This window comes from Coturnix japonica, chromosome 4 (assembly GCF_054131305.1).
Source record: "Coturnix japonica strain WE chromosome 4, WE-NBRP24, whole genome shotgun sequence".
Classification (NCBI taxonomy): domain Eukaryota; kingdom Metazoa; phylum Chordata; class Aves; order Galliformes; family Phasianidae; genus Coturnix; species Coturnix japonica.
The window spans coordinates 67,485,145-67,509,992 of NC_140666.1; the positions used below are offsets into that span (position 1 = coordinate 67,485,145).

Here is a 24,848-nt window from a genome sequence, read left to right on the forward strand (position 1 = left end):
GAACATTTAAGCACTGGGAGAAGAATCTGGCAGAAGCCACTTGCTTGGTCGACACTAGAGGATCTGTCAATCGTGATGGTCCTAGTCAATCTAGCCCCCTACACACTATAGAAGGAGATAAGGTCCCTGTTGTACATGTAAAGAACATGTTGGGAAAAGCTGTTTGGGTCCTTCCAGCTTCTGGAAAGGGCAAACCTATCCGTGGAAATGTCTTTGCCCAGGGACCTGGGTGCACTTGGTGGGTAATGCAGAAGGATGGGGATGTTCAATGTGTACCACAAGGGAATTTGATGCTGGGGGAGTGCAGTCAATAATTTTATGTATCTATATATATATGTTTGCATGTGTAGTGTATTTTAGTTATTATAGTTGTACATTTAGTTATGTTACATGCAATTCTACTATTTAGCTATCATAGTTTTACATACGTGCATATATATGTATATATATTAACCATGATGTAATAATGTAGAATAAGGGGTGGAATGTCATGGTTTTGTATTTTGCTATCAGTATTCCACATCATAACATCATGTAAAGCATGGATACTTCTATTGAATGTGCAGTCCACAGAAGAAGACTACATATCCCAGAGAACAACAGGGGTAATGATAAGTCACGGGACCAGGACGCTATATAATCTTGTTCCCAGGCTGGAGTGCCCTTCTTCTCTCGAACTTCTCGGAGAGTGGGAAGCGTTCCAGACGTGTCGCCTAGAGTTCACAGTAGGCCTCTCAGTTTTCGGGGACTCTCTCTCTCTCTGTTTCGTTCGATTCGTTAGCCTCAATTATATTATATTGTGTTATGTTGTATTTCGATATCATATTTAGTAAAATAAGTTTTTCCTCCTTAGATTGCCACTGTTTTTATCCCATTCCCCTTTTCCCCCTCCTTTCTGGGCGCCGGGGGGGGAGGGGGGGGGGGCACAGGGTGGCTTCCCCTGTCACGGGCATAGGTAAATCTAAGTAACTCGTGACAGTTGGTAACTGTAAAGCCTCTCTGAGACCAGAGCTACACTGTCTACTTTGTTTAGAAGAACATCCCATGACCAATCATAATGAAATGATAAAACAAATCAGATACCCCATAAAGACCTGTAAAATGCTTCATTCTCAGTTGTTCCTTGGTGGATAAAATCCATTTTCATTTATTCTTATTTGCTGCAGATTATGTTTTTATCTACTAAGCTTTCTTATAGACTAAAATGAGGTATGTTAACGAGAGGTTAAGATGGCTTCTGTAATCTCATAGAAGGACAAAGCAAACTCACTGGGAGCCACAAGTTTCAGTTCCCGAGTAACAGCGCCAAGGTCGTTTCTTGCTACACATCTGACAGCCAGGGTTTCCTCTACCTTCTGGAAGGTCACCTGGCTTTCCACCATATTCTTCTCATCCAAGTGGGCTTCCATGTGTATATCAGAGACGTTGCTAGTCAGAAGAGTCCAGGAAGTGTCATTGCTGCATCTGCAGAGAGTGACAGTGGAAATACATGTTGGATGTAGGTGTAGATAAAAAGTCACCACAGTGGGAATCATCTTTTCCTATGCCTTTCTTCTGTCAATTATATTTTTAAAGAAATGCTTAAGACCACCTCTGTGAAAAGCCTGCATCATTCATATCCTGTAGAGTTATAGCAGTGGATCTCTACTTCTGCCTGAATCCTTCATGCCATACAAGGCTTCCTGGGGCAGGGCTAAGAGGACAACTGTCCCAGGTGGCAGGAGGAGATTTTAGTGCAGTGGGAGTGGAGCACAGCTGGGAGGTCCCAGGGCTCCTAGCCTCCCTTCATGTTTAGTCTCCTTTTCCTTGGATCCTTACAGATTCCTTTAGTCTCCTTTTCCTTGAATCCTTACAGATTCCCAGGGAGAGCTCAGCAGTTCCCAGCAGCTACAGAAGAAAACAGTCTAGAACTAGCAAAACCAGGAATGATTACTACATGTGTCTAGAAGTCTTAGAAGGTGAAAATTATAATCTGGGGAGAAACTGTCCAAGTGAAAATTTAGAAGCACACAAGAGTATTAATGAGGCAACAGGGCTACCTGTGAAGTAGCAGGAGTCCTCAGAATGGAAAGACAGTTAACTTTAAGATCTACTACATTCAATTATTGAACACAGAACTTTTATCAAAGTTAAATGGATGCATTGTGTATTCTTCTATAGGACATTAACACTAGGAAGGGTACTGAAAACCTCTCAAAATATAAGCAGTGTGTCTCCAAAAAGACATCAGAATTATGGCTTACTGGCTCTTGATGAAGAAAACACGGTATGATAACTAATAATGTTAAGCTAGCCAAGAACAACGGAGTCATGTTTTAGATAACAAAGTTCCTCTTCTTCTTACTTTTTAATGTCCTTGCAAACCAACCATTCCACATCAGGAAGCGGGGTCCCTTCAGCCAAGCACCTCACTGTCTGCCTGCCAGTGGAGCCCTGGTGGTCATCCACAAGGTCTAAGATCAAGGCTGGAACTGGAAAGGAGTCAAGAATTTGTTAAAACGTTCAACAGGGTCTAAAAGAGCAGCCTGAAATCTCAAACAAAGCAGGGCAGGTACTGTTTGTCTGACAGCTTAGTGGCATCTAGAGCCACTTGGCCAGGAGGTCCCTGTCTGCTGAAGAACACAGGGTATCACAAGCTAGAGCGATGAAAAGAAAGTGCTGCGTGTATGCCACGTCCTCATGTCATGCTAAATGAGTTATCGTTCCCGCTGTCAGCTGGAATAACTTAGACAGGAGGATAAAGTTTCTTTCTGGCACAAGGCCAGTGCAGAAGTCAAAGCCAGGATTACAGTATGAGAGCTACGAGGACTCAGCAGACATGCACTGCTCCAGACACCCCAGTTCACACTTCTCTTATCTCTATAGCCCAGGCAATCCAGTATTCATTGTTGACCCATACATAAGTGGATCAAATTCATGCTGTGGCCCATCAGTTCTGGTAAGGAAGGCTTTTGAAGCCATTACCTTGTATTAGCAAGGAGAAGGTGTATCTCTTAACCTCATCTTCATTTTCAGCAACCAAAGTATAGTACCCACTGTCTTCTTCCTTGGCCCGGATCAATTTTAGTACACTTTGAAACCTGCAGAAATGAGAGTTTTGGTTTATATTTTTGTATTTTTACATTTTGTTTGTATGTTGAAAGCAGGCATAAAAAATCTACTTCAATGCAACATATAATCTGGACACACGGATATTATAATGTGCTGACACTCAGCATTTCTGGCATGCCTTCGCACTAAAATCATTGTTCAAACAGTAAATAGTCACCAAAACACAACCAAGAAAGAAGTGGGCATTATTATATCCTGCTTGGCTCCAACGAAGACTGCGATGTTTCTAGAAATAGCTAAAGATAATTAGAGAGAAGATTTCTTGGAGGGACTGAAGAGGGTTAGTACCTAGAATCCAAGATTTGTATGGTTTAGAGATGTTAATGTTATTAAGGCATCACCCTTTAGAGCAGAAAACATAGGATTTTTAAATGTTATTGAGGAAGAACTGCAGTGGAAAGAGAAAGCAGAAGTTCTCAGGTTTCTAGGGGAGAAACACTTGAGTCATCGTGGCAAAGTAAGATTCATAAGAGTATTTTTACCGTGTTTCCTGGACTCTGTTTGAACTAGTAACAATCTCAGTAAGGTTTTCAATCAGAGTCACATTATCCTTCAACCAGTACATTTTTGGAGCGGGGTACGCCTGCACATCGACGACAAAATTTTTGACTTCATGTAGATTGACAGCTTCCAAAGGGCTAAACTGAGGCTCTAGATGAATGAACCCTTTGTCTGTAAATGAAAAAGCCACGCATGAACAATGCTGTGCAGCATTTTTCAAGAAGAGTGTTTTCCAACACATTAATAATTTTTGGACACTGAAATGAGACTATACCATGAACTGTAATGACTACTTTCTTATTTTCCTTAACCTCCTTGGTTGCATGTCGAGCAGTACATTCATAATCCCCTGTGTCCTTCACTGATGCGTCAGGAATGGTCAACGTGTAAACCAACTTCTGCGATGGGACTTTGATATCATCAAGTTTTATCAGACCTTTTTCTTTCTGTAGTTTGGAGAAGGAAAACAACAACAAAAAAAAGCCTTACTTAAGTAACTAAGCTGAAAATTGAGGATTAATGCCACTGGAGCAAAAGCAACAACCTAAACCTTGTATGTCAGAACTGTTTAATCAATCAGGGGTATGTTTTGAAGCTACAGGCATAAAAGGTCTGTCTATACAAAGAATGTCCTTCTGGGGGCAGCCACAGACCAATGAGGAGACTGAGAGCTCATGTTTTGTTAATATGAAACAAAATACCATGCAAACTTTGGGCGTGCAGCCTGAAGGTGCATTTCACTGATCCTGCTACCTTCTCCTCAGATAGAAAAGCTGAGGGACACTTTCTGAATTTTCTTTCTTTAGTTCCCACAAAGAAGGGTGAAGTTTTATCCCCTCCACCAGCAAAAAAAAAAAAAGTAACCATTTATTAGATGCTTCGTCCTCCCTGTTCTCAAAACAAGAATAATTTATTGGTAAGGAGAAGAATCCTGCAAAGGTAAGGATGGTGAGTATGGTTGACCATGATAGGCTAGAATAAAAAACATCTCTTGCAGATAGTTTTGAAAGACGCCATTTAATGTAGAAAACAGAACAAAATCTCAAATCATTTCATTTTTGGGATCTTAATTTACTCAAATAAAAGCTGCCATTTGGGATCACAATCAGGTAGTCATTTCTACTGCTCCATGCCCTGAGTTACCAGATTTTTATATGGGATGCTCTGAAATTTTCCACTGACAGGGAGACTAACCAAATTTCACTGAATAAAGATGTTGAGCAGGTTTGAAGAGTTCCGAGGTTGTCTCAAAGTTTTAAGGCTTTCTTACAGCACTGTTCTCACATGCTCTTTTTTTTCTTGTTCAAAAATTCTCTTTAGTGAGTCTCTTTACATCGACTGTAACAGTTATTTAATTAACACTGGCACAAGATGCAACTAAGGCTCTGAACTTGATTCCCCATCATTCTACGTTATGCTGAAACATCCAGGATTTAAGAGAGCTATTTTAGAGATTCACACCCTCAGCAGTAGCACTAAGTGCAGATGTCTGACACATTCCTAGATCTTTCTATTTCTACATTTCTTTTTCTGAGCCAGCACAAGACCCGAGAGGCAGCATTCCTCCCTCTGCGCATGGGCTCCCAGTCACACCTCACCTTCCTCTCATGCTTTGCATACTTACTAACAACACTTTAACTTTTGATACCACTTTCTTTTGTGGTACCCTGAAAGTAAAACAAACTACTTTGTTGGGTTGTTTTTCCTCAGCTGCCCTCATTCAGAGCAAAGATTATTTCTGACCCCACCTTCTTCCTAATAAGTAACTATAAACATCCAAATAAACAAACAAACAAAAATTAATGAGAGATTTACCACTTTCCCGGGATAATTCCACTGTAAATTAACCACCTCATTGTCAAAGACCACACAAGTTACTACGATCGTCTCGCCTGTTTTGTAGACAGTTTTCAGAGCTTCAATTTCAACAGGCAGCTGTGAAGTAGCTAAGAGTAAAGAGAGAGTGCAAATTTAGTTTAGAACAGTACTCGATGTTCACATTGTGTGATTTCACAGCAGAAGAATAATATGGAAAATTCAATGAAAGTACTACTGATTTACACTGATACAAATGCTGTATATTTAAAGCAATAAGTATAGAGGTATTGAGTTTAACCAAGTCAGTTACAAAATGATCCATGCCTAAAATTTCAGTTCCTATCTCAAATGCACTGCATTCAAAGGCAGGCAGTACAAAAGTGATTTCCCATTTGCAAATCGGTGACTATAGTTGAAAATCTTCCTCTTGTGGATAAAACCATGGCCTCAAAATATTTGAATCTTTTATTTTTTTCCTAACTATTCCAAATCCTACAGTTTGAAACTACTGGGAAATGTCAGGCTTATAAGTGATGTTTCAGCAAACTGGATGAAAACACATGGATTACAAAAGATTTCTGCAAACATCTGAGAGAGGAGGTAAAGTTCAAGACATCTTATTGCCATGAAAATTGTATGCAACTACTAAGTGAGCTAGGAACTAAGTGACTATCAATATAGCTGCAGCAGCAAGGAGTTCATCATCAGAGAAGTATCTGATATAACCCCATGATGACAGTGTTAATATAACTTATTACACGTATAGCTTATATATGAGAAAGGAACTGGCCTACACATTATTTCTCTGTTTGTTTGTTTGTTTGTTTTCCAAATGAAAATAAATAAATACCTCTTAAAATATAGACGAGGAACTCATCGGACTTGAACTCCATGCCTTTAACCGTTGTTTTGCATGTGTACGGTCCTGCAAGGAAGTTCCCTACAAAGCCTTGTTTGCTGTCATAGAAAGCATAGACAGGCTTGTCTAAACTGTTAACTAAAGTCACTTCAGCACTTGGGTCACTTGTCCGACATGGGATAACAGTGGGATCACCTTCTTCTACTAGGATGAACTGATCTTCTGGTAAGGAAGGTACAAAAGGCATGTCTGGGTCTGTAAGAAATAAAAAGTAAGTTTACATCACCTTGTTTTTTTGAAGTCCATGTAGAGGAAATGGATGTCAATTACTGTGTTCAGGACCTAACTGAAATTAGTACAGTAGAAATCTGTTTTGGTGTTGCTTATATGGCTAACGCCATTGAAGTCACAAATTCATCGAAAATACTTCAGGGTGCACCTCTTTGTGCATTTCTAACATATCTAACATTGCATTTATGAGACATAGTCAATTATGGTTGCAGCATGTGGTTTTCAGATGATGGTATTCAACCATAAAAAAGCAAACAAACACCTGGTAATTTTAGTTCTTTTAAAGTCAACAAAATACATGCCAGCTTTCCTATCCGGCTAGTCCAAAGACTAAGTTCAAAATATAATTGCATAACATATCAAACATAAAAAGCAGAGCCCTCAAATTATCTGCACTTGGCCATTCGGAATAAACAAATAATCCCCGCTAGCCTGAAGCTTCTGTGCAAAGCTTTATAATGAAATTTAATAAACAGCAATATAAATCCCTCCAACAATAGTATTTGTGCTGCACTGGCAGGCTCTTTGTAACAATAGTCCAAACACAGCCCTGTATCCCAAACACACTGCCAAATCCATGTATTCATTTTCCCGACTTAATTTGAAACAGAAACAAGATTCACCTAGTTTAGTTTTCTCAGTGCTTTTAGTGAAACTAGGATATTGTGTGAAGTCTCAAAGTAATCTTCCTTGGCCAAAGTGGGTTGCTGCCACCCATTGCCCTCCTAATTCGTTGCAGGAAAAACAATTGTAAAGACGGTTTATAGTGGAAACAGAATCATTCTCTGTAATTTGGAGGAAAGGAACGTTTCTGCATTTATGACATCTTCATGTTTGCTGAGTGGAAAAAATTACAGGGCGTTCCTGCCTTGCATATGTGGTAGACTGAAATCTACACGCTCTTCAAAATCAAACCAAAAGAACTCTTCTTGAGGAAATCTTCCATCTCTTGCCTCTGTATCCTTTTACTAGGTGAATTACAAGCCTACTTAACAACAGAATCTTTTGGCAATGTGGGTAGACCTGGTTGGAAATTGAAATGCATGTGCCAAGGCCTGAAACCTCTTACTACTTCAAAAATGAATACAAAGGTTTTAAGTTTATTGTGGGAAATGTAGAGAAAGTCTTGGAAGAATCACTGCATTCAGATCACACATCATGAACTGCAAAAACTTAATACCACCTCAAAACAGCCTCAGAAAAGCCTCATTATACTTCCCTGCCCTTTTCCCCTTCCACAATTCTCCTTGCAGTTTCAGGCATCATCTCCTCTAAAACTTAAATAAGTTTTGCAGGATTATCTACAATCCCTTCTTTTCCCCTTCATTTCCTGCTCAAACTATTTACTGCAAATATCATAGCTTGGACTCCCCTGGCCCTGCTCTTCTGCCACTCTTCAGCCTCAATTAAAGCAGCCACCTCAAAAGAGCTCTGCTTCTTTACGCTTCTTGGGCCCTGTGCATGTGTGAGCTTCTCCTTACTCTCAGATTAAGTGAAGAAGGTGAGATGGCCTTCCCCAGCTGCTTCAGTGACTGATTCAGTGTCTGGCATGACACTAGTTTGGCCAGCACACATCCTAGAACATCCACCAAAGTCACCAGGAAATGGACCAGTTATGCTGTATAACTCCAGACTCATCCTTCTTGAGAACTGAAGCTTCTACCAAACATGTAAAAAGCAGTATAAAGAAAGCAGAATGTGTCTATAGACTGAGAGATGCTGGTCTCAATTCACATGTTAGGGAGCAGCTCAGAGGTCATTTCCTTTCCCTCACTGGGCAAGCTGCCCCCAGCAATATGCTTCCCGCAGACACCTACAGGGCAGCCCTCCCACCCAACCTTGAGGAGGGCTATGGCACCCCCACTTACCAGGCACATAGATGTAGATGTCCTTCCCCTCAACTTCCCCATCCTCCACTTGCGTGTGGTTATAATAGCAAACATACATGCCCGTGTGAGCGGCTGAGGCATTTCCGACTTCGAGCACTGTCACGAAGAGGCCACTGTTGTTCTCCTCGTGTCTGATGTCTATCCTGTGGCTTCCCTCAGTCACCGGGTACTGCCAGCTCACTTCGCTGTCTCCAGAGCATTTGAGTGTGAAATTGGAATTCAGCTGTACAACCATCTCATTTCTGTCGGGAACAATAGTCGGCAGAGGAAGCTGGCAAAGTGTTAGGAGCGGTCCTGGAAAAAGAGACAAATAAAGAACACATGAGCACACAGCACATCCTCAGCGCAGGGATGGGAGAGGAGGCAGTATGGACCCAGATCAGGCACCTTTATGGCCATTTCAGACGTGCTGACACCCCAGGAAATTTGCTCTTGTTAAAAGCCAGAGCTGTTCCCAGCGGAGGGCAAATGGCCTCCCTTTGAAATGCTAAGCAAGGAGTGTTTGCTTGCAGCACTCTGTTTGGCAAATCCAGAGGTGAAAGACAGAGGGCGAGGTTAGAGAAGGCTCCCAATCCACACCTCGGCTTCCTGCCCAGCTGTAGGTGCTGCTTTTTTGGTTGGTGGGCACTGCAGGGCTGGGCTGTAGGGCTGCTCCGTGCAACATGGTCGGGAAGTCAGCGGTCAGACACCGCTCGCAATCGAAAGTCAGAAACTGCTTCCCAAAGCCAACACCTGTATTTTACATCTGGCACCTCTTTCTGCAGAGGGCCAGAGCAGGGGCTTGGATCCAAAGTTTGTGCATCGGGTCTACCTCTAGCCAAAGCGTACAGAGGGTTTACAGCCAAATAAAACTGTATTTCGCTGAACTAGATGTTGTAGATGGCACCGCTATTCAGATGCCACCTATGTTTATGTGATCAGATTTGCAAGCATAGGTAATTTGTAGGTGGGCTGGGGTAGGGCCAAGTCCCAGAAGGAAAATGAGAAGGTGCACCCCCACAGTTCCTGAAGGAAAAGAAAGGGGAATTCACCGGGGAAGCAGTGTGAAAGTGAGCTCTGCACAACAAACCAGCGCCGGGAGCCCAGACATTCTTTGAAACCAGTTTCCCACATCTGCACGTGTTATCTGAGCCTGCAGGGCCCGTTCTATATTTGGCAGCCCTGTGGCAAGCCTTGCCCTCCCCTTCCAGCACCATGCGTCCTGCAGATGTGGGCAGCTCTGTGGTGGGGACAGGGGTGCCGGGCCCACACAGGCAGCCTGGCCTGTGCAGAGGTGCTCCGGCATGGCAGGGCCGGCGGCTGGATCTCTGCCTGCTATTGGTCTACCAAGGGGAAGGGCAGAGAAATAGAAGCTGGAGGCAGCTGGCCAGCCATTTGGTGTGGGTTGGTGTAGATGCTGGAAAGGAAATTTAAACATGGATTTACTGAGGAGCGGTGATGGCTTAGAGGAGTGAGGAATATTACCTGTGAGAAAACATCCCAGGATCAGGAACGTCCCTGGGGGAGTACCCATAGCTAGCGGCAACTGAAACAGAAAGAAGGCAACAGGGAGCCAGTTAGTAGCTACAACGGCTTGTGGGATCCTTCACTGCTAAAGGCAGGCACGTCCCTGGGACCCCACTCACATGCCAGCTTGGTGTTGTGCATGGGGCTACATGGCGCTGGTGACATAGCCAAGGCACCATGACCGCTGCCATTCTGGCCCACCCCACTCCTGAATTCTGCAAGCAGAGCCCAAAGCTGGCACTTGCAACAAACAGCCTGCACACAGCCTGCTGCCTGCCATGGCATTTGGCATAGAGCCCAAATAAACACCCTGCCCTGATGCGGGGTTGAAGCTGGTGAGGGTACAAAGCTGTACGCTGTATGTGTCTGCCTTCTTTGCTACTTCCAGCTTTTTTTCTGGGGGAGGGGAGGAGAAAATGTATATTTAAAGCCTACTTTTCTTATAAATCTCCCAATTGTAAGTGATATTTTTGTCTTACCATTGTACACATGTATATATATAGCTTACTGAACACAATACAAGACAATAGTGTTTATTGCTTATTTACCAAGAATTGAGAGACACGCTATTTAAAACACATGCCAACATTTTCTGATGGAATAAATACCCGGCAGACTACAGGCCTGCACTGCCATCACGACAGTGTGAAAGAGCCACACATCATACATGATAATTTCAGCTTTCAAACAAATAGTCATAAAGCATCAGTTGAGAAGAAGCAACAAAGGCAACAAGCAACCGCTGTCATTTCTGTGCAGTCTGATTCTATTTCTACTCAGAGCCCTCCAGCAGACTGATGGATGGTTTGCAAAGAAGCAGCTCCATTGCTTCCATTGAGATCAATGGAGATTCTTGTCAATTTTAATAGTGAGTGGATTTGGCCCCAAATCCAATGTACGTTTAAAAAAGACTACGAGGAAGAACCCCTAACCTGAAATAGGAGTAAAATAAAGGATGATGTGGCAAAACAGAAACCACTTCTCAAAGGTTCCAGAGAATTTTAGTTCATCTTCTGCTATTCTGCTCCACAGTTCTGAGACAGGAAAGCACATAGGTGCATTCAGTCATTAAAGCGATGCCAGCACCATATGGGAGCAAAACGATTGCAGCGTGCCAAGGCGTGTTTCTGAACCAGCCCTTCTTTCCTCCTGCAATGTGTGGAGCAGGCGGCGCTCCTTTGCAAAGCACAAAGTATCTGACGCTCCAATCAAACTGAAAGGTCTCGGGAGCAGAATTAGAAGACCTACAAAATACCAGTCCCCCAAACACATCCAAACAACCTCAGAAATACAGCTGACAACATTCCAACAGAGACGAGCTGTTTTGCCCCCATTCTTCAATTAGCAACAGTTGCCATGTGTTTATGTATCTGTCTCCCGCTGATAGCAGATTCTCCGACATCAAAGAGGTTCCTTCGTTTCAGCCTCTTTACTCCTTTTTTATCACATCTATACCTTGCAATATTTTCTCTGATAAAGTAGCCCACTTAAATCCTTAAAGAATTCCCATCGTTGGCCTTACTGACCTGATTCCTAAGCTCCCAAGCAAGATCCACAAGACAATGTTACCCCACTATCTGCCAATTTTCCTTCTGCCCTTTCCATCTGAAATGAGCAGATCTCTCCCCAAGTTGTAGTGTTTTTCCAGGCTATTCAATGCAAGGGATGCAGTACAGGGAAAGAAGACTCAAAACTAACTCATCTTTGACACACAAACCTGCAGAAGCTCTGCCGAAGCAGATTTACACTCCTGTAAGGCTGTATGGGGGCTGCAGCTCTGTGATTAACCCAGTTTAAGCACAGGTGATGGCATTTCCAATGCATTACTTAGAATCTAAGGTCTTAGCTGGAGTGCCATAGCATTCAGTAAGAGCTGAGTGCCTCAGTCTACCCTGGCAGTTTAAAATAACACAAGAACGTACTGAATTTGCATTTCCCAGCAGGGTATTCTTTCTGAATCCCTAGTTTTGATCTTGCCCCAATGATCTGTTAATCTCATCAAAACCCATTGCAATATTTATTCACCTTGAAAGACAGAATAGCCTGCTAAGGACTCATCGTCATCCATACTCAACATCTATTTGACCTGGATTAAATTACCTTGTGCACCAGAGTCAGGCATGCCAAAATCACTGTTTAGCACAGGCACAATTAACACCTCTGTTTTTGGCAAAAGAGAGTTTCCTCATTCCCACTCCAGGCAGAGATGCTTAGTGTTGGTTGATTATTTACCAACACCTTTTTTACTTTTTCTGCACTTATTTGGCTTTTTTGCCTTCTTCATGGCAGGGAAACCCTTCTCGTCCCAAACTACCCACATCTCAGCCCCAAGTAAACGCACCAGGTTCCATTTCTAGCATCACCACATCAATCCGCAAGTTGCTGTCATCTTAGTGAAGCTACAGATTTATGGAAGTATTGCCAGTGCCCACGCAGTGTAAGTTTGAGCTAACTTTGATTCTGTGCATAGCTTGAAAATCACAGAATCACCAAGGTTGGAAAAGACCTACAAGTCCATCCAGTCCAACCATCCACCCATCATCAATAGCTCTCACTAAATCGTGTCCCTCAACACAACGTCCAAACATTCCTTGAACAGCTACAGGGTCAGTGATTCCACCACCTCCCTGGGCAGCCCATTCCACTGCCTGACCACTCTTTCAGAGAAGTAGTGTTTCCTAATGTCCAGCCTGAACCTTCCCTGGTGTAGCTTGAAGCCATTCCCTCTAGTCCTATCACAAGTTACAAGAGAAAAGAGGCCGACCCCCAGCTCACTACAACCTCCCTTCAGGAAGTTATAGAGAGCAATAAGGTCTCCCCTGAGCATCCTCTTCTCCAGACTGAACAATCCCAGCTCCTTCAGCCGCCCCTCATAATGTTAAAATAGAAAACATGGGAGCACACAGTGAAAGTGCAATGATGCCATGAGGGGTTTGCCATGTTCACAGGAGTGGAGGCTGATTGCCCAGGGTAAAGCAATCATCGCATCTGCCCTAATCACTGGGCTTCAGAAGGAACTAGCTGTAAAGCTGGTATCTCTGTTGTGTGCTTTAATGATAATAATAATTTAAAAGAAAAAAAAAGCCAGGAAAAGAACATCAGAAGAACTTTTATCAGCAAGGAGTCCATCTTCCCAATTCTCACTGCCAAATGCTGGCTTTCCGCCAGGAAGGATTTCATTGACTGCCAAGTAGAAGACAAAGTAAAATCAATATCCAGAAAGCTGATGGAAATATGTGTTTAAAAGATGACGATACTCGTAGGTGATTGTTCTGCATGACCTAGAGGGAAAGCATGACCGTGCAGTAAAAAGACCCGGCAGTATATGTATTTTTTATACGGCAGTAAATCAAACAAAGAGCTCATTCAGGACAGAAAGCCATCCCATCTACCAGGAGCCTGGAGACAACAAAACTCATTTCCTGTCCGCTACCGAATCGCCGCAGTTCATCCTTTTCGCCACACGATGGCAATGTTGATCCACGTTGATAAACCAAACCTCCCGTCCAAGAGACGGAGACGCTGGTCTCCAGCTCAGCAGCTGGAACCCAAACCAGGTCTCCTACATCAACTTACAATAAAATGTCTTATATGTTAATTTCATGCAAATTTGACGATTTCTCTTCTTTGGGGGATAGAAAAAAAGAAGTGTCTATTGCTTGTATTTACATAGATTATATGATGGTAAGTGAGTTGCGTATCTTGGCACGTAATGATGTGATTATCCTTGTTGTGAGATGGCCGGGTAATTTCAGGGGAGATTTTGTCTGAGTGGCAATCTGACCTTCTGGGAAATCTTTACAGCCCAAGAAAAGAGGAGAATGTTTCCTCCCTGTGGCATAAACCACTGGTTGAATGTAAATATCCAGTCGGGACCTCCTGAAACTTCTCTTGGTTTGCAGTTCCCAAGTTACAAACTCAGTTCTCTGTGAGAGCGGAGAAACCCTGCGGTGCAAACAGGAGGATCTGAAGGTTTCAATGGGGAAAGGCACAAACAATGCAGGAAAATTTCTTACTTGAAAAATCTGGCATAAATGTTCTTCTCAAGCAAGGTCCATTTCACAACCCTCTGCAAATATTTGCCTATAGTGTAGCCTGTACATCCCTTCTGAGCTACGTGGGAGCAACCACACATCAAGCTGAGCCCCTGTTGGGCTCCAACATCATCTTAGTGCTCTGCAGGATACCTAGAGAGGGGTGGCAACCTGTGAGCCTTCTGGTCAGCCCCAACCCTTCAGCCTAACCCATGGGGACAGAATCCACAGCACTAGGAAATGACAATGGAGAGCAACTCACAACATCTGAATTGGACTTTCTAGATAGTCCATCCAGCGGACGGACACAACAGGCACTTCCAAGGAATGCATCTCGCTCAGGTTTTCAGGTTCAGAAACTTCAGAGAACCCCTCAGATTCCAGTTTAGGTGCTCAGAAGCACCGCATGGAAAAGCCAATCAATTTCTGTCCACCACAGAAACCAGGAAGACTCACCATTGCAAGCTTTCCCCATGGGCATCCATGCAAAGCCTTACTGACAGCAAGAGATGAGTCAAGCAGGAGAGCAAGGCAAGAGGGAGAGACAGGACAGCTTGTTTACTTGCTTGTTCCTTTGAATTACCAGCAATTTTTGCCAGCACCAGAAAAACGACCTTTCAGAAACTATACCTTAGTCTTTAAAATGAGGGAAGCAAATACGTCCCCATGAAAATTGTAGAACTGATACAAAAGAATGATGCCATTTTGGCCATGACGACCTAAGGATACAAGTGAGGGGAGGTTTCTATAAGGTTTTCCATTTTGCCTGTTTTTAGACCAATTGGTACTACTGGAGGTAAGCAACAAGGTCTGAGCTGCACAAGCCTTTTTCTGCCTATGTAAACGGTGCTCAAATCCCAGCTTGATGCTGCGGCACCATGGAGATGTATTCGTTTAAAATATTTATTACTTTCTGCTTTCCTGAAATCTAATACCTGCCTATTCCTCTCACAGCCACATGAAGGTTTCCAATACACCAACAAATGGCAAAGATGGCCCCGGTGCAGCACCACGAACCTTCTGCCCGTGGTGCCTTGGAGCAGTACTGGGACAACGGGCTCATTCTGCAGCAGGGAAGCTCGCCTGCAGGCTGGGAGAGCAGCTTTGCTTGCGGACTCCTAAATCCCACTGCTTTGTGCAGCCTCGTTTTTTTCCAACGTTTTTTTTTTGCTCATGCATCGAGGTTGGCTGAACTGTTGTTTAGCCGAGGGCTCTGCAATGCTCTTTGTTAACTGGTAACTAAAACAGGAGATCTGGGTGATCTTGCTTTATCGCTGCTGGATCCAGAGTTAAAAAGCAGATCTCGGCAGTTGGGATTTCGATCCACCAATGAGAGAGGGACCATTGATGCTCTTCTATTTGTTTTGATCCCTTCTCTGGCCAAATCCAGGCCAGTGCTGGGCTCCACACCAGCACAGAGAGATGCTGAGGGTATCCTCCTTTTTCTGGGGTGCCGCACTCTGTCCCCACTCCCCTGAGCCGCATCAGACAAGGGAGCTGGAGGGAAAGGAGGCAACACCAGCTAGACGTGGAATAACCGACCGCCCACCGTCTCCCAATGGGGAGGCAGCGGGGACCCTCGGCCAGCCAGAACGGGGTGGGTTCATACTTTCCAACCCTCATTCTCGGGGCTTTCCTTCCCTCTGCCCTCAGGGAGCTCGAGTGGTCCCCGAGGGGGCGGGTAGTAGGGTGCCCCCGAGCTCCCCGAGCTTCCCTCTCTCTGCTGAAGCTGCTGCGGATCAAAAGCTGCCGGGACACCGAACGGACCTTGCAAATATGGTAACTCCCGGCCACTGCGCTGTTTGCGCAGGAAACAATAGGAAAGCCTTTGCCAAACCGAAGGGGGTTTTGTTGTTGTTGTTTTTGTTTTTTTTTTAAACACGAGGTATCTAGAAAATAAAGCAAAGCGGGACGGGAGGGTAAAGAGAGGGGCTAACAGAGTCGTGTTTTGCTGCCCCGACGTGCGCTGTGCTCCTTCTCCGGCGCGCTCCATCAGGAAAAGAGCTGACCCGCCGTGCCCCGGGAGACTGGCGTTGTGCCCCGGCCCGGAGAGACGCGCCCTCGGTCCCGGGACGGTTCCGCCTGTCCCCACCCGTCCCGAAGCGATGCTCGGGCCGTACAGCGGCGGGCTCCTGACGCCGGAGCGTTTGCAAGAATCGAGCCGAAAATGCCGTCGAGGGGCGATGGACGGGGGCTGGGGCAGAGGGAACCCCCCGCGGCGGGTGCTGCTGCAGCCTCTCTGGGTCTGTCGCTGCTCTCTCCAGTAAAAGCAGACCGAGTCCTGTTCTCTGGAACGGCTCCTGGGCTGCTGGGTATCCGTCCAAAAATGTTGAGCAACGCCGCAGCCAGCCAAAAAGCCATTTCCTACTCGCTCCCAGGACTTTTCCAGGGGACTCCAGCCTGGCAGCGGCTGGCAGCTCCGCAGCTCAGCGCTCCGAAAAATCCAAACGGTGACCGCAAAGACTTCGAACGCCCGGGCTGAGGGGCGGTGGGCTCAGGCCGTCCAGCGGGGCGGCGGCGGTTCCTTTGCGAGAGCGGAATGGAAGCTGGAAGGGCTCCAGGTACCCGTCCTGCCCGAATTCAGCATCTCCCTTTCCGCTGAGACGTGTAAAAAAGACGGGGCGCGCGGGGACGAGGATGGGGAGGATGGGGCAGCGCGCGTCCCGTCGGGGGAATCGGCTGCGGGATGAGGCGGGGGAGATCCGAGGTGGTGAAAAACAAAGGGTGGGGGAAGGGAGCGAGTGAAGGAAGCGAGGGCAGAGGTGCGGACGCGAGAAGCGGGAGAACTCTGGGCGCGCACCCGCCTCATTTCGGAGCGCGTCCCCCCGACCCCCCGAGGAGCGCACGGTCGCTGCCCACGGAGCCGCGGCTGCAGGAATGCGGCACGGTGGCCCCGCCGCGTGTCCCAATGTGTTTGTCATTAACGCTGCCCGCGCCTCTCCAGCTCCGCCGCAGCCGCCGCCGCGCCCCGACGGCCCGCGGTCCCGGAGCCGGCAGCGCCCGCAGCTCCACGGAAAGAGACCGGTTGAGCCGCGCTTGGGCAGAACGTCGGGGGAAAGCGAACCACCAACAAATAAATACGAGGGGACGGGGAAAAAAAGAGAGAGAGAAAGTGGGAAAAAAAAAATCAACCGGCGAAAGGAAAAAATAAAACAAAAGGTGGGAAAACTGCTCCTCACCTCTTACCTCCTCCTTTAGAACGCGCAGATCCCGTCCTGCAGATTGTAAAATATCCAAAATATGTCCAAGGCTTTTGTGACTCTCCCCGCTCAAGCGCGCTCCCTCCCGCTCGCCCTCCCTCCGGCTCCGACTGCAATGGTCTCACAACCCGCGTCCCGTAATTGATTCAATGTTATAGTCCATCCTTCCAAAACTAATCATTTGCTTTAAGTAAATAGCTGTCAGGAAATGAAGCCCCCTCCGGCCCCTTCACAATAAGAGCCGCCCCGGCTCGGCCCGCGCCCCCGGCCCCGAGGGCGGAGGCTCTTACGCAGGCAGGGGGACAGCCTCAGCCTCCAGCCTTCCCCGGCCTCGCAGGGGAGGGGGCGGCCGCCATATGGCAGAGGCGAGGGGGAGGGAGGGGAATGTGAGCGTTATGAGCTGCGCGGGGGAAAAAAAAAAAAAAGAAAGAAAGAAATCTATAAGAAAAAAAAAGAAAAAATAGTTCCATGTAAACTCCGAGTGCTCCCCATGTCATGAATGAGCCTTTCCTCCTCGCACCCTCCGGGACGGCGGGGCGGGCCCGGTGGCCGCGGGCACCGTGTTGAGGCTGCGGCCGGGTGGTTTGAGCTGGAAACGAATTGGCGGCTTCCTCGTGTCCTTTATAGGCGGCGGACAGGGGGTTCGGGACGGAGCGGGCGGACGGTGCGAGGCACGGGAGCAGGAGGCACTGACACGCGGGGGGCGAGACGGAGCCCTCGTGGGTGTGAGTGAGAGCAACAACGAGAGGTAACCGCCGGGAGCCGGCCGTCCCGAGCCCTGCTGTTCCGACGGGACCGGGGCAGTTCTCCTTTTCGTCTTTGGTTCGTTTCTCGCCAACAGAGCCCGTCCCGTCTGAGGCCGCTTTGATCCCCGCCGGGTATCGCAGAGCCGCTATCTGAGGGCGATAAGCGGGAGCCGCTCCTCCCGCGGGCACCGAGCGCGGCGATGCGGCGGCCGCGGGCAGAGGGCAGTGCTGCCCCGAGCACGGCGCGCCCTGGCCTCCCCGGGGACGGAGGGCGTCGGAGCTGAGCCCCGGGGCTTCGCCCGCCTCTTGCTCTCCGTCTGACACTTCTTTATCTCTTTTTTCCCGTTTAACATTAAACAAAATTTGGTCCTCTATTTCCAGCGACAGGATGCGGCGGGTTTTCTCCGTCCTATCCTAAGGCTCAACCTCCGAAGCGAAGATGCCCCGAATGTAGCGAGAGCAAAACCGAGGCCTCCATCCCCGACGTGTGCGCGGGGGCTGGGAATGAGCTCCCCGGGGTAGCTCAAGCGGTGCCGGCCTCGGGCACGCTCCGCTCCGGGGCTTCCCCGGTTTGGGGAGCTCACGTCCCCGCTATTGCTTCCACATGTTTCTGCAGGAAACCATCGGAGTCGGATCTGCGAGCGGCTTCTGCTCGGAATGCTAACAGGACACCGGAATGCTTGTGAATAAACAACGATGAGACTGAATCAAAAGCATAGGGGGAAAATAAGGAGAAAAACAAACCAATACACCCGGAGATTCTCTGCCTGGGGGCGAACACACGCAGCAGCCCGACCCTGGAATTTGAGGAGTAAAAATCCCATCTGTGGAGCCGAGGGCTTCGAGCACCGCGAGGATGCGGCCGTGGGCAGCGCCTGGGAGCTCCACGGAGACCCCGCGGCCGTGCGGGTGGGGCGATCCCCGATTGGAGCATCGCAGGGATCGAATGCGATGCGAAGGGCGCTGCTGGGAAAGGAGAGAGCAAAAGGAAGGGGAGAAGGCGCCTTCTGGTTGCAATTACCTGCCTCATTTGAATAATACCTTTGTCGTGATCTTTATCGAGCATTCGTTAACGGCTTCCATGTGGGATCTCACAAGAGCGAGAAAAGAAAAAGAAAAAAAAAAAAAAAAAAAGGAATTTGGGTCTGGCAAAGCGGCCCGTGGGGCCGGGCCAGCCGTACCCCTTCCCCCGACGGGGCTCCCCGACATCCACCACGGCAGCAAAAAGGGGCGAGGGCCCTGACCGCGGGAGGCACCCTCCGCCTTCCGCCTCGGTCCCGTCCGTCTGGCGGCGGTGCCTACGGGTTGGTCTCAGGCAGGAGGGCTATGGCATTATTTAACACAGACCCCCTGGGACGGCTCCCGAGCTCTTCCTCCCGCCCCGTGAGGCGCAGGGGGGTCCCGTCCAGGAGGCGCGGGGTTACCGAGAGGACAGGCTGGGGGCGGGGGGATTCTCAGCACGGCAGCTCCTTCTGCTCTCCCCTCCTCCCCCGACGTGTTGCCGCATCAGGCATCCCGGAGCGTGTGTTTATGTGGCAACAGATGGGAGCTGCACGCTCCGAACAGCACCGCGACGCCCGCTCTGAGGCCGCTGCCTCTGTCTGCGTCCTCAACCCGCACCCAGGGGCTCGCTCCGGCCTCGCAGCGCCGATGGGCCCCGACGGGGCGGCCGGCTCCAGCTCCGCCAGCTTTCCGAACAAAACATTCACCAAAGCGAGAACCGCAGTGCTGCGTAGGGCAGCTCCAACCTGGCGCAGAGAGCCGTCAAACCTCCAGAGAGGGAGAAAGCCGAGCGGCCTCTCCTCGCTTGTCACTACCAATCCGTGCTCACGTCTATCATGGAGGGAAGAGAACGCAGCCTCCAGGGCCGCCTGGGACAAACGGGAGCAAGAGTGTGCCGGGCCCACCGGGGATGTTCGGTCCACGGGAGCTTATGGGGAGGTTATTTTTCCTCTCTTTCCACGGCTCTCCCATTCTGTTTGTTCGAACATCATCTGGATCTGCTATGCAGAGATCCGGTATCTCCAGGCGGACAGGAGCCAGAAAAAAAAGGAGCTAAAGGCAGCTCCCCGGCCCCAACCTCCCCTCCCCACCTTTGTTTTGATTCACCCCATGGTGTTTAAGGTAGTTCCCTGCGCCCACCGTGCTCCCACTAAGGCCACTGCTGCCGCGACATCGAGTTGTTTTGCTTTCAGTGTTACATTTGGCTCTTGACATTAGAAGTTGCCAAAACAGCCGGGAAGGTTTTATTCGTTGTGGTTGGGGGGGGAGAGGGGAGGAAGAGAGAGAGAGAAAAAAAAAAGAAGAAACAGGCTTTGTTTTTCCTTCTGCTCTCACCCTGGCGTTCAGGATGGGGCAGAATAAACAGGCTGCTCTATTCCCAGCCCGGCTCAGTGCGAGGCAATGCGGCCGAGAGGCGCAGCAGGACACTAGGGGGCACCGCAGCCCGCGAGAGGAGCGGCCCGGCCCGGCCGGGAGAGCGGGCACCGGCGGAGCAACCTCGGGCAGCCTTAGGGAGGGGGCAGCGCTGGGTGCGCGCCTATGCCTCGCAGCTGGGGGTGATTATCTCCTCTCTTAAACAGCACCCGCTTAGGCGGGGTTTAGCGTGTTCGTGTTTGGTACGTGCTTGGTTTTGCTGGTCTTAGTTACGCGATCAGCTGCATCCCTGCGGGTCCGGCTCCGCGCAGCCCCCAAGCTGCCTGAATGCGGCGAGCAAAGTCACGAGAGCACTCTCGGCCCCGCCACAAATAGGATGTTTCCCTCCGAAATCAAAGGACCCTCTCTGCTGATTCAGCCCAGGTTTGGTTTCGATCCATAGGTTCCCAGACCGTTATTTTTGCCTTTGTTCTTTGGAGCTGTAGCAATTAAAGGTTTGCAGTAGGACGCAGGCACGGTCGAGCCAGGCTGCTCTGTTTCTGTGTCTGGTTCCTATTGGTGTGGGCTTTACGCTTCTGGGCTGCTGTGCTCGGGACCTTCAAGTGTGTCCAGAGGAGCTGCCCGGGGCACTGCTGTTCTTACACTGGGCACAGCCAGCCTGGGTTGGGCCCTTGGACGTGCCGGGACTGCTCGTGTCTCCCACGTGTCTCTTGCATAGGCAAGGAAGGACCGAGGCAACTGAGCACCGTTATGTGCCTGGCTCTGGAGGGCACCATTCCACGGTAACTCTCCCTTTGCTACACATCTCTTTGGAACAATCTGCTGTAGAATAACTGAAGCTAAAGCCACGGTTTCTGAGTAGCAAGTGAGTTTCAGAAAGGATCTTTCTCTTACACGGACGTTTTCTGCTCTCAAATATTATGGCAAACAAAGCCTTGTCTTTCCTTTTATGTGACATGGAGAAATTCTGAGTATGAATGTCACCCCTCCTGTGGATGAAGAGGAGGGAAATCCCTCAGTGCCTCCTAAGAGCCTGCTAAACTGGGGTTCCTAAGCTGCAAGTTTCACCTAGTGCTCTTCAAATATAGTTCAGCCATTTGGAATCGGAATAATAAACATCTGTGCTGAAACACGCAGCAAAAGCTCCAGACTGAGAAATGAATTGAGCTGCTCCTTTGCTGCAGCATTGAGGCTGTGCTGGAGGTGCGTCAGCAGGAGCTGCCATTCTCGCAGTGCTGCGCTTTTCCTGCTCTCAGACGTGACACTGAGGATTCTTATAACCCTGATCTGAGACAAAGGAAATCAAGAATTTCTATCAAGAGCAGTTCCAATAGGTGCTCAGAGGCTTCCTTTAGGTAGGAGGGACTGACGCTCTGAAAAGTAGAGGAAAATCCTTTCTCCCTCTTTACTGTCACTTCGATAAATGAGTAATGAGGCTTTTCCTTTTGTCCGAGGTCAACAGGTTTTAGCCTGTCCCTCATCTCATTCTCCGGGGAGTACTTGCCGCTCCAGTTACGTGTTTATTTGCCTGTCCATTGTCGAGAGTCCTTTAGGGCGCTTAGTTGTTTGCACTTCACTTGAGTGGAGCAGTTGCAGAGGGAGAAATGAGAAAGTGAGATGAGGAAATGGCAGGGACAGCCCCGCTCCCCCCAGCCACAGAAGGGAAGCGATAGCTAAGGGGAGACTCGAGAATAAGGCAATGGGAGCGTCTAGGTAGGCTTTGACACTCAAACTGGTGGCTGTTCTGGTCGTATATCTCTGTTTTTAGTCTCAAATATCTTTTGGAAACAAACAAGAAGTGTCTAATGGGGAAACTGGGACAGATTCTGCATTGTGTAAATCTGGTGTAACTCCAACTTCAAGGGAAATATTCCAGATTGAATCTGGTATAATTAAGATTAAAAATTGGCTCTGGAAATCTTTTCTTTGGCAATAAAGTTAGAGAAGTACTGTGAAAAAAAATAATTCAAACCAGAACATTGTTTCAGTGCTCTTTTAAATAACATTCGCTATAGGCTCTTTGAAGGCATTTGCTCTCCATGACAGCAGTACTTTAAAACTTTCACTTTGGTTCCACAATCTGGGTTAACCCTTGAAAACCAAGAGTGGCTAAAATAGCTAAAATGCCTTATGTGCACCGACATCATTTTGCAGGACTTTCTCCAAATTAATTAAAAGAAATCAGTGGAAGTGCTACAATTGCTGCCACGGCAAACCTCTCTGCAAGGATAAAGCTACACATATCACTATCATACCCAAAGCAATTCGGGCATTGCGATCGTTCTAAATTTATACTTACTTGTCAACGGGGTTTGTTTTTGTTTTTCTTTCATGGTGAAGACTTTATCTGAATGTTAAACTCCCCACTGAGGAGGAGCGACTTCCAGAAGGCAGTTGTTGAGTATTTCTGGGAAGCAAACTCTGAATGGAGTCCCTAAAGGAATGCTGAAAAACTGAAGACCCATAAGTTACTGAGCATTTTTCTAGCATCATAAACCAGATGGCAAGATGTCCTTTAGCAGTCATTGCATCCAATGCTACCTCATTTATTAGGCCTGTGTCCCCAGACAAAATGACTTCACTGTCATTTTATTGCAGTTCCTGAGAAGGTGCTGCTGTTTTGTGTAGCTGGATGAGTGTCCCAGGTCTGTCATTAATTCCAATCAAAGTTTTGATTCTTTTTTTTTTTTTTAGTGGACCTGGATATTCAACATAGATTATTAAGAACATTCTTTAAGGTGTGGAAGAAAAGAGGGAAAAAATGCATCAGCTGAGCCTGTCTTGGGTTCCTTATGGCATACACGGTGTGGTGTTTTTTTGCTTTTTAAGTCAGATGGAGAAGTAGGAGTCATTAAATCTTATTTATTTCAAAAGCACAGGAACATGGAGGCTTGTCCACTGTGTTCTGGCCAGAGAACTTCTCTGTGAATACTTGAGCTGGGACACTGGGATGACGTTGGTTCCATGGTGGCAACTATGTTGAAAGATAGTGTTTTGTAGCTGAGAATTTGCTCTGTCAAATAGTGTTATTGTGCTCTTTGTGTTTGTTGTAGTTTCCACTGAAATAAATAGGAGGTGTTACTTTTGAAATGACATACATGCAATTTATAAATCAGAGCAACGTTCTTTTCTGGTTCTCCTTGTCAGCCAAGGGCACTGCAGAAAAAGAGTAGGGTAGGAATGGGTCACTTCAGCCCTATTTTCTATTTTTACAGTCAAAGGGAATAGAAACGTGTTCTCCTCAGTGTCAAGAGAATTCAGAATTTCCATTTCTTCTCTTTTTGTGACGAGAGAAAACATTTGTGGTGCCAAAGTAAATCCAAATAAATTCTTGCAATTCCTATCCATCACCAAACCTGTGTTTCCTCTTCTCAGCTATTTTTCTCTTCGTTTGTGTTATATTTCTATCACAAAAACTGTTTATTAAATCCATACCTCTACCAAACTTTGTAGGGAACATCTCATTAAGAAGGCAGCTTGTAGAATCACGGGAGATCCAAATGAATCTACGATGCCTGCAAGATTATTCCTTTCCAAAGCAGTAGGATTTAGTCAACATGACAACAGGAAGGCTTTGAGGAAATGCTTTCCTCCAGAACATCAGCAGCTGTGCAGCTGGGGGCCACTTGGATCAGTGCTGGAAAGCATGGCCATGTCCTCCACCATGGATGGGAAGTCAGCAGCATGTGGCCCTGCTCATAGCAGGATAAAATACATGAGTGGTGAGACAGATCGGGTGGACGGGAGCCATTGTAAATAGCTAAGGAGTTGAGTGCCTTTTATTTTCTGGGAGACAAATGGCCTCACAGCCCACTTAGCACCTGCCGGTGCCCCTGCTGCCCTCTGCCCTGTGGGGCTACTCACTCCAGTGGCTTCTGAAGCTCTCCCGGCTTAAAATGCCTTCTCCGTATGTCAGCCTTTTTCATTGCTGCCTGTCCCAATATTGACTTAGGGAAGGAGGAGAGCTAGAAGCAGTCAGCCCTATGCTGCCTACAGACCTTCTTCCTCACTTTGCTTTAGGCCCCAAACCACAAACATTGGCTTAAACTCCATTAGCATCTGAATGGTGGTAGGGTTGCAAGGAGCCAAGAGGTGTAAGTGTAAGATTAAGTGTGTACATACACTTACTCGTGTCAGTGTGGCCCCTCAATTATTTGGAGTTGGAGAAAAGTGAGATCACAGCTGAGAATGTTTGCCTCTCATCTCAGCAGTGGGGATTACTTGTCATTAAAGAAGTAACAAAGCTGCCTTCTAAAATGTGTTTTGGATCCCGTAAGGAGACCACTAGAGTCTGAGCAAAGCCCAGTGCCATAGATAGGTTGTTTCATGTCTTCACTCTGCCTCGAGTGCTGCCCTGTGCTGCTTTGCCCAGCACAGGGATCCCAGGGTGCCTGGCTGTGAGGAGGCCATGGGGCTGGCAGCCAGGGGGCTTATGGCTATAGGGAGGGCAATAAGCTCCATTGGGCCACCAGGGAGAGTGGGCTTCCCAGCTGAAATCACTCAAACACGTGGTCCTG

At 47.5% G+C, this 24,848-nt stretch overlaps 1 protein-coding gene across 3 annotated transcripts in view; it reads right to left on the reverse strand.

Annotated features, from left to right (window-relative positions):
• Nucleotides 1–19,164, reverse strand: part of PDGFRA (platelet derived growth factor receptor alpha) — a 39,563-nt gene extending 20,399 nt beyond the window's left edge. Inside the window, exons 1-10 of one of the 3 annotated variants that reach the window (XM_085545423.1) lie at nucleotides 18,997–19,164; nucleotides 9,934–9,994; nucleotides 8,449–8,763; nucleotides 6,281–6,544; nucleotides 5,428–5,558; nucleotides 3,887–4,058; nucleotides 3,594–3,783; nucleotides 2,965–3,080; nucleotides 2,345–2,471; nucleotides 1,271–1,464 (exon numbers count right to left, since the gene is read on the reverse strand). In XM_085545423.1, the coding sequence (XP_085401549.1) occupies nucleotides 1,271–1,464; nucleotides 2,345–2,471; nucleotides 2,965–3,080; nucleotides 3,594–3,783; nucleotides 3,887–4,058; nucleotides 5,428–5,558; nucleotides 6,281–6,544; nucleotides 8,449–8,763; nucleotides 9,934–9,994; nucleotides 18,997–19,164 (1,738 nt within the window). Of the gene's footprint in view, nucleotides 1–1,270; nucleotides 1,465–2,344; nucleotides 2,472–2,964; nucleotides 3,081–3,593; nucleotides 3,784–3,886; nucleotides 4,059–5,427; nucleotides 5,559–6,280; nucleotides 6,545–8,448; nucleotides 8,764–9,933; nucleotides 9,995–17,188; nucleotides 17,371–18,996 lie in introns of those variants that run through there. The other 2 variants (XM_015862296.3, XM_015862295.3) reach the window with 2 other exon arrangements.
• Nucleotides 19,165–24,848: the final 5,684 nt, after the last annotated feature.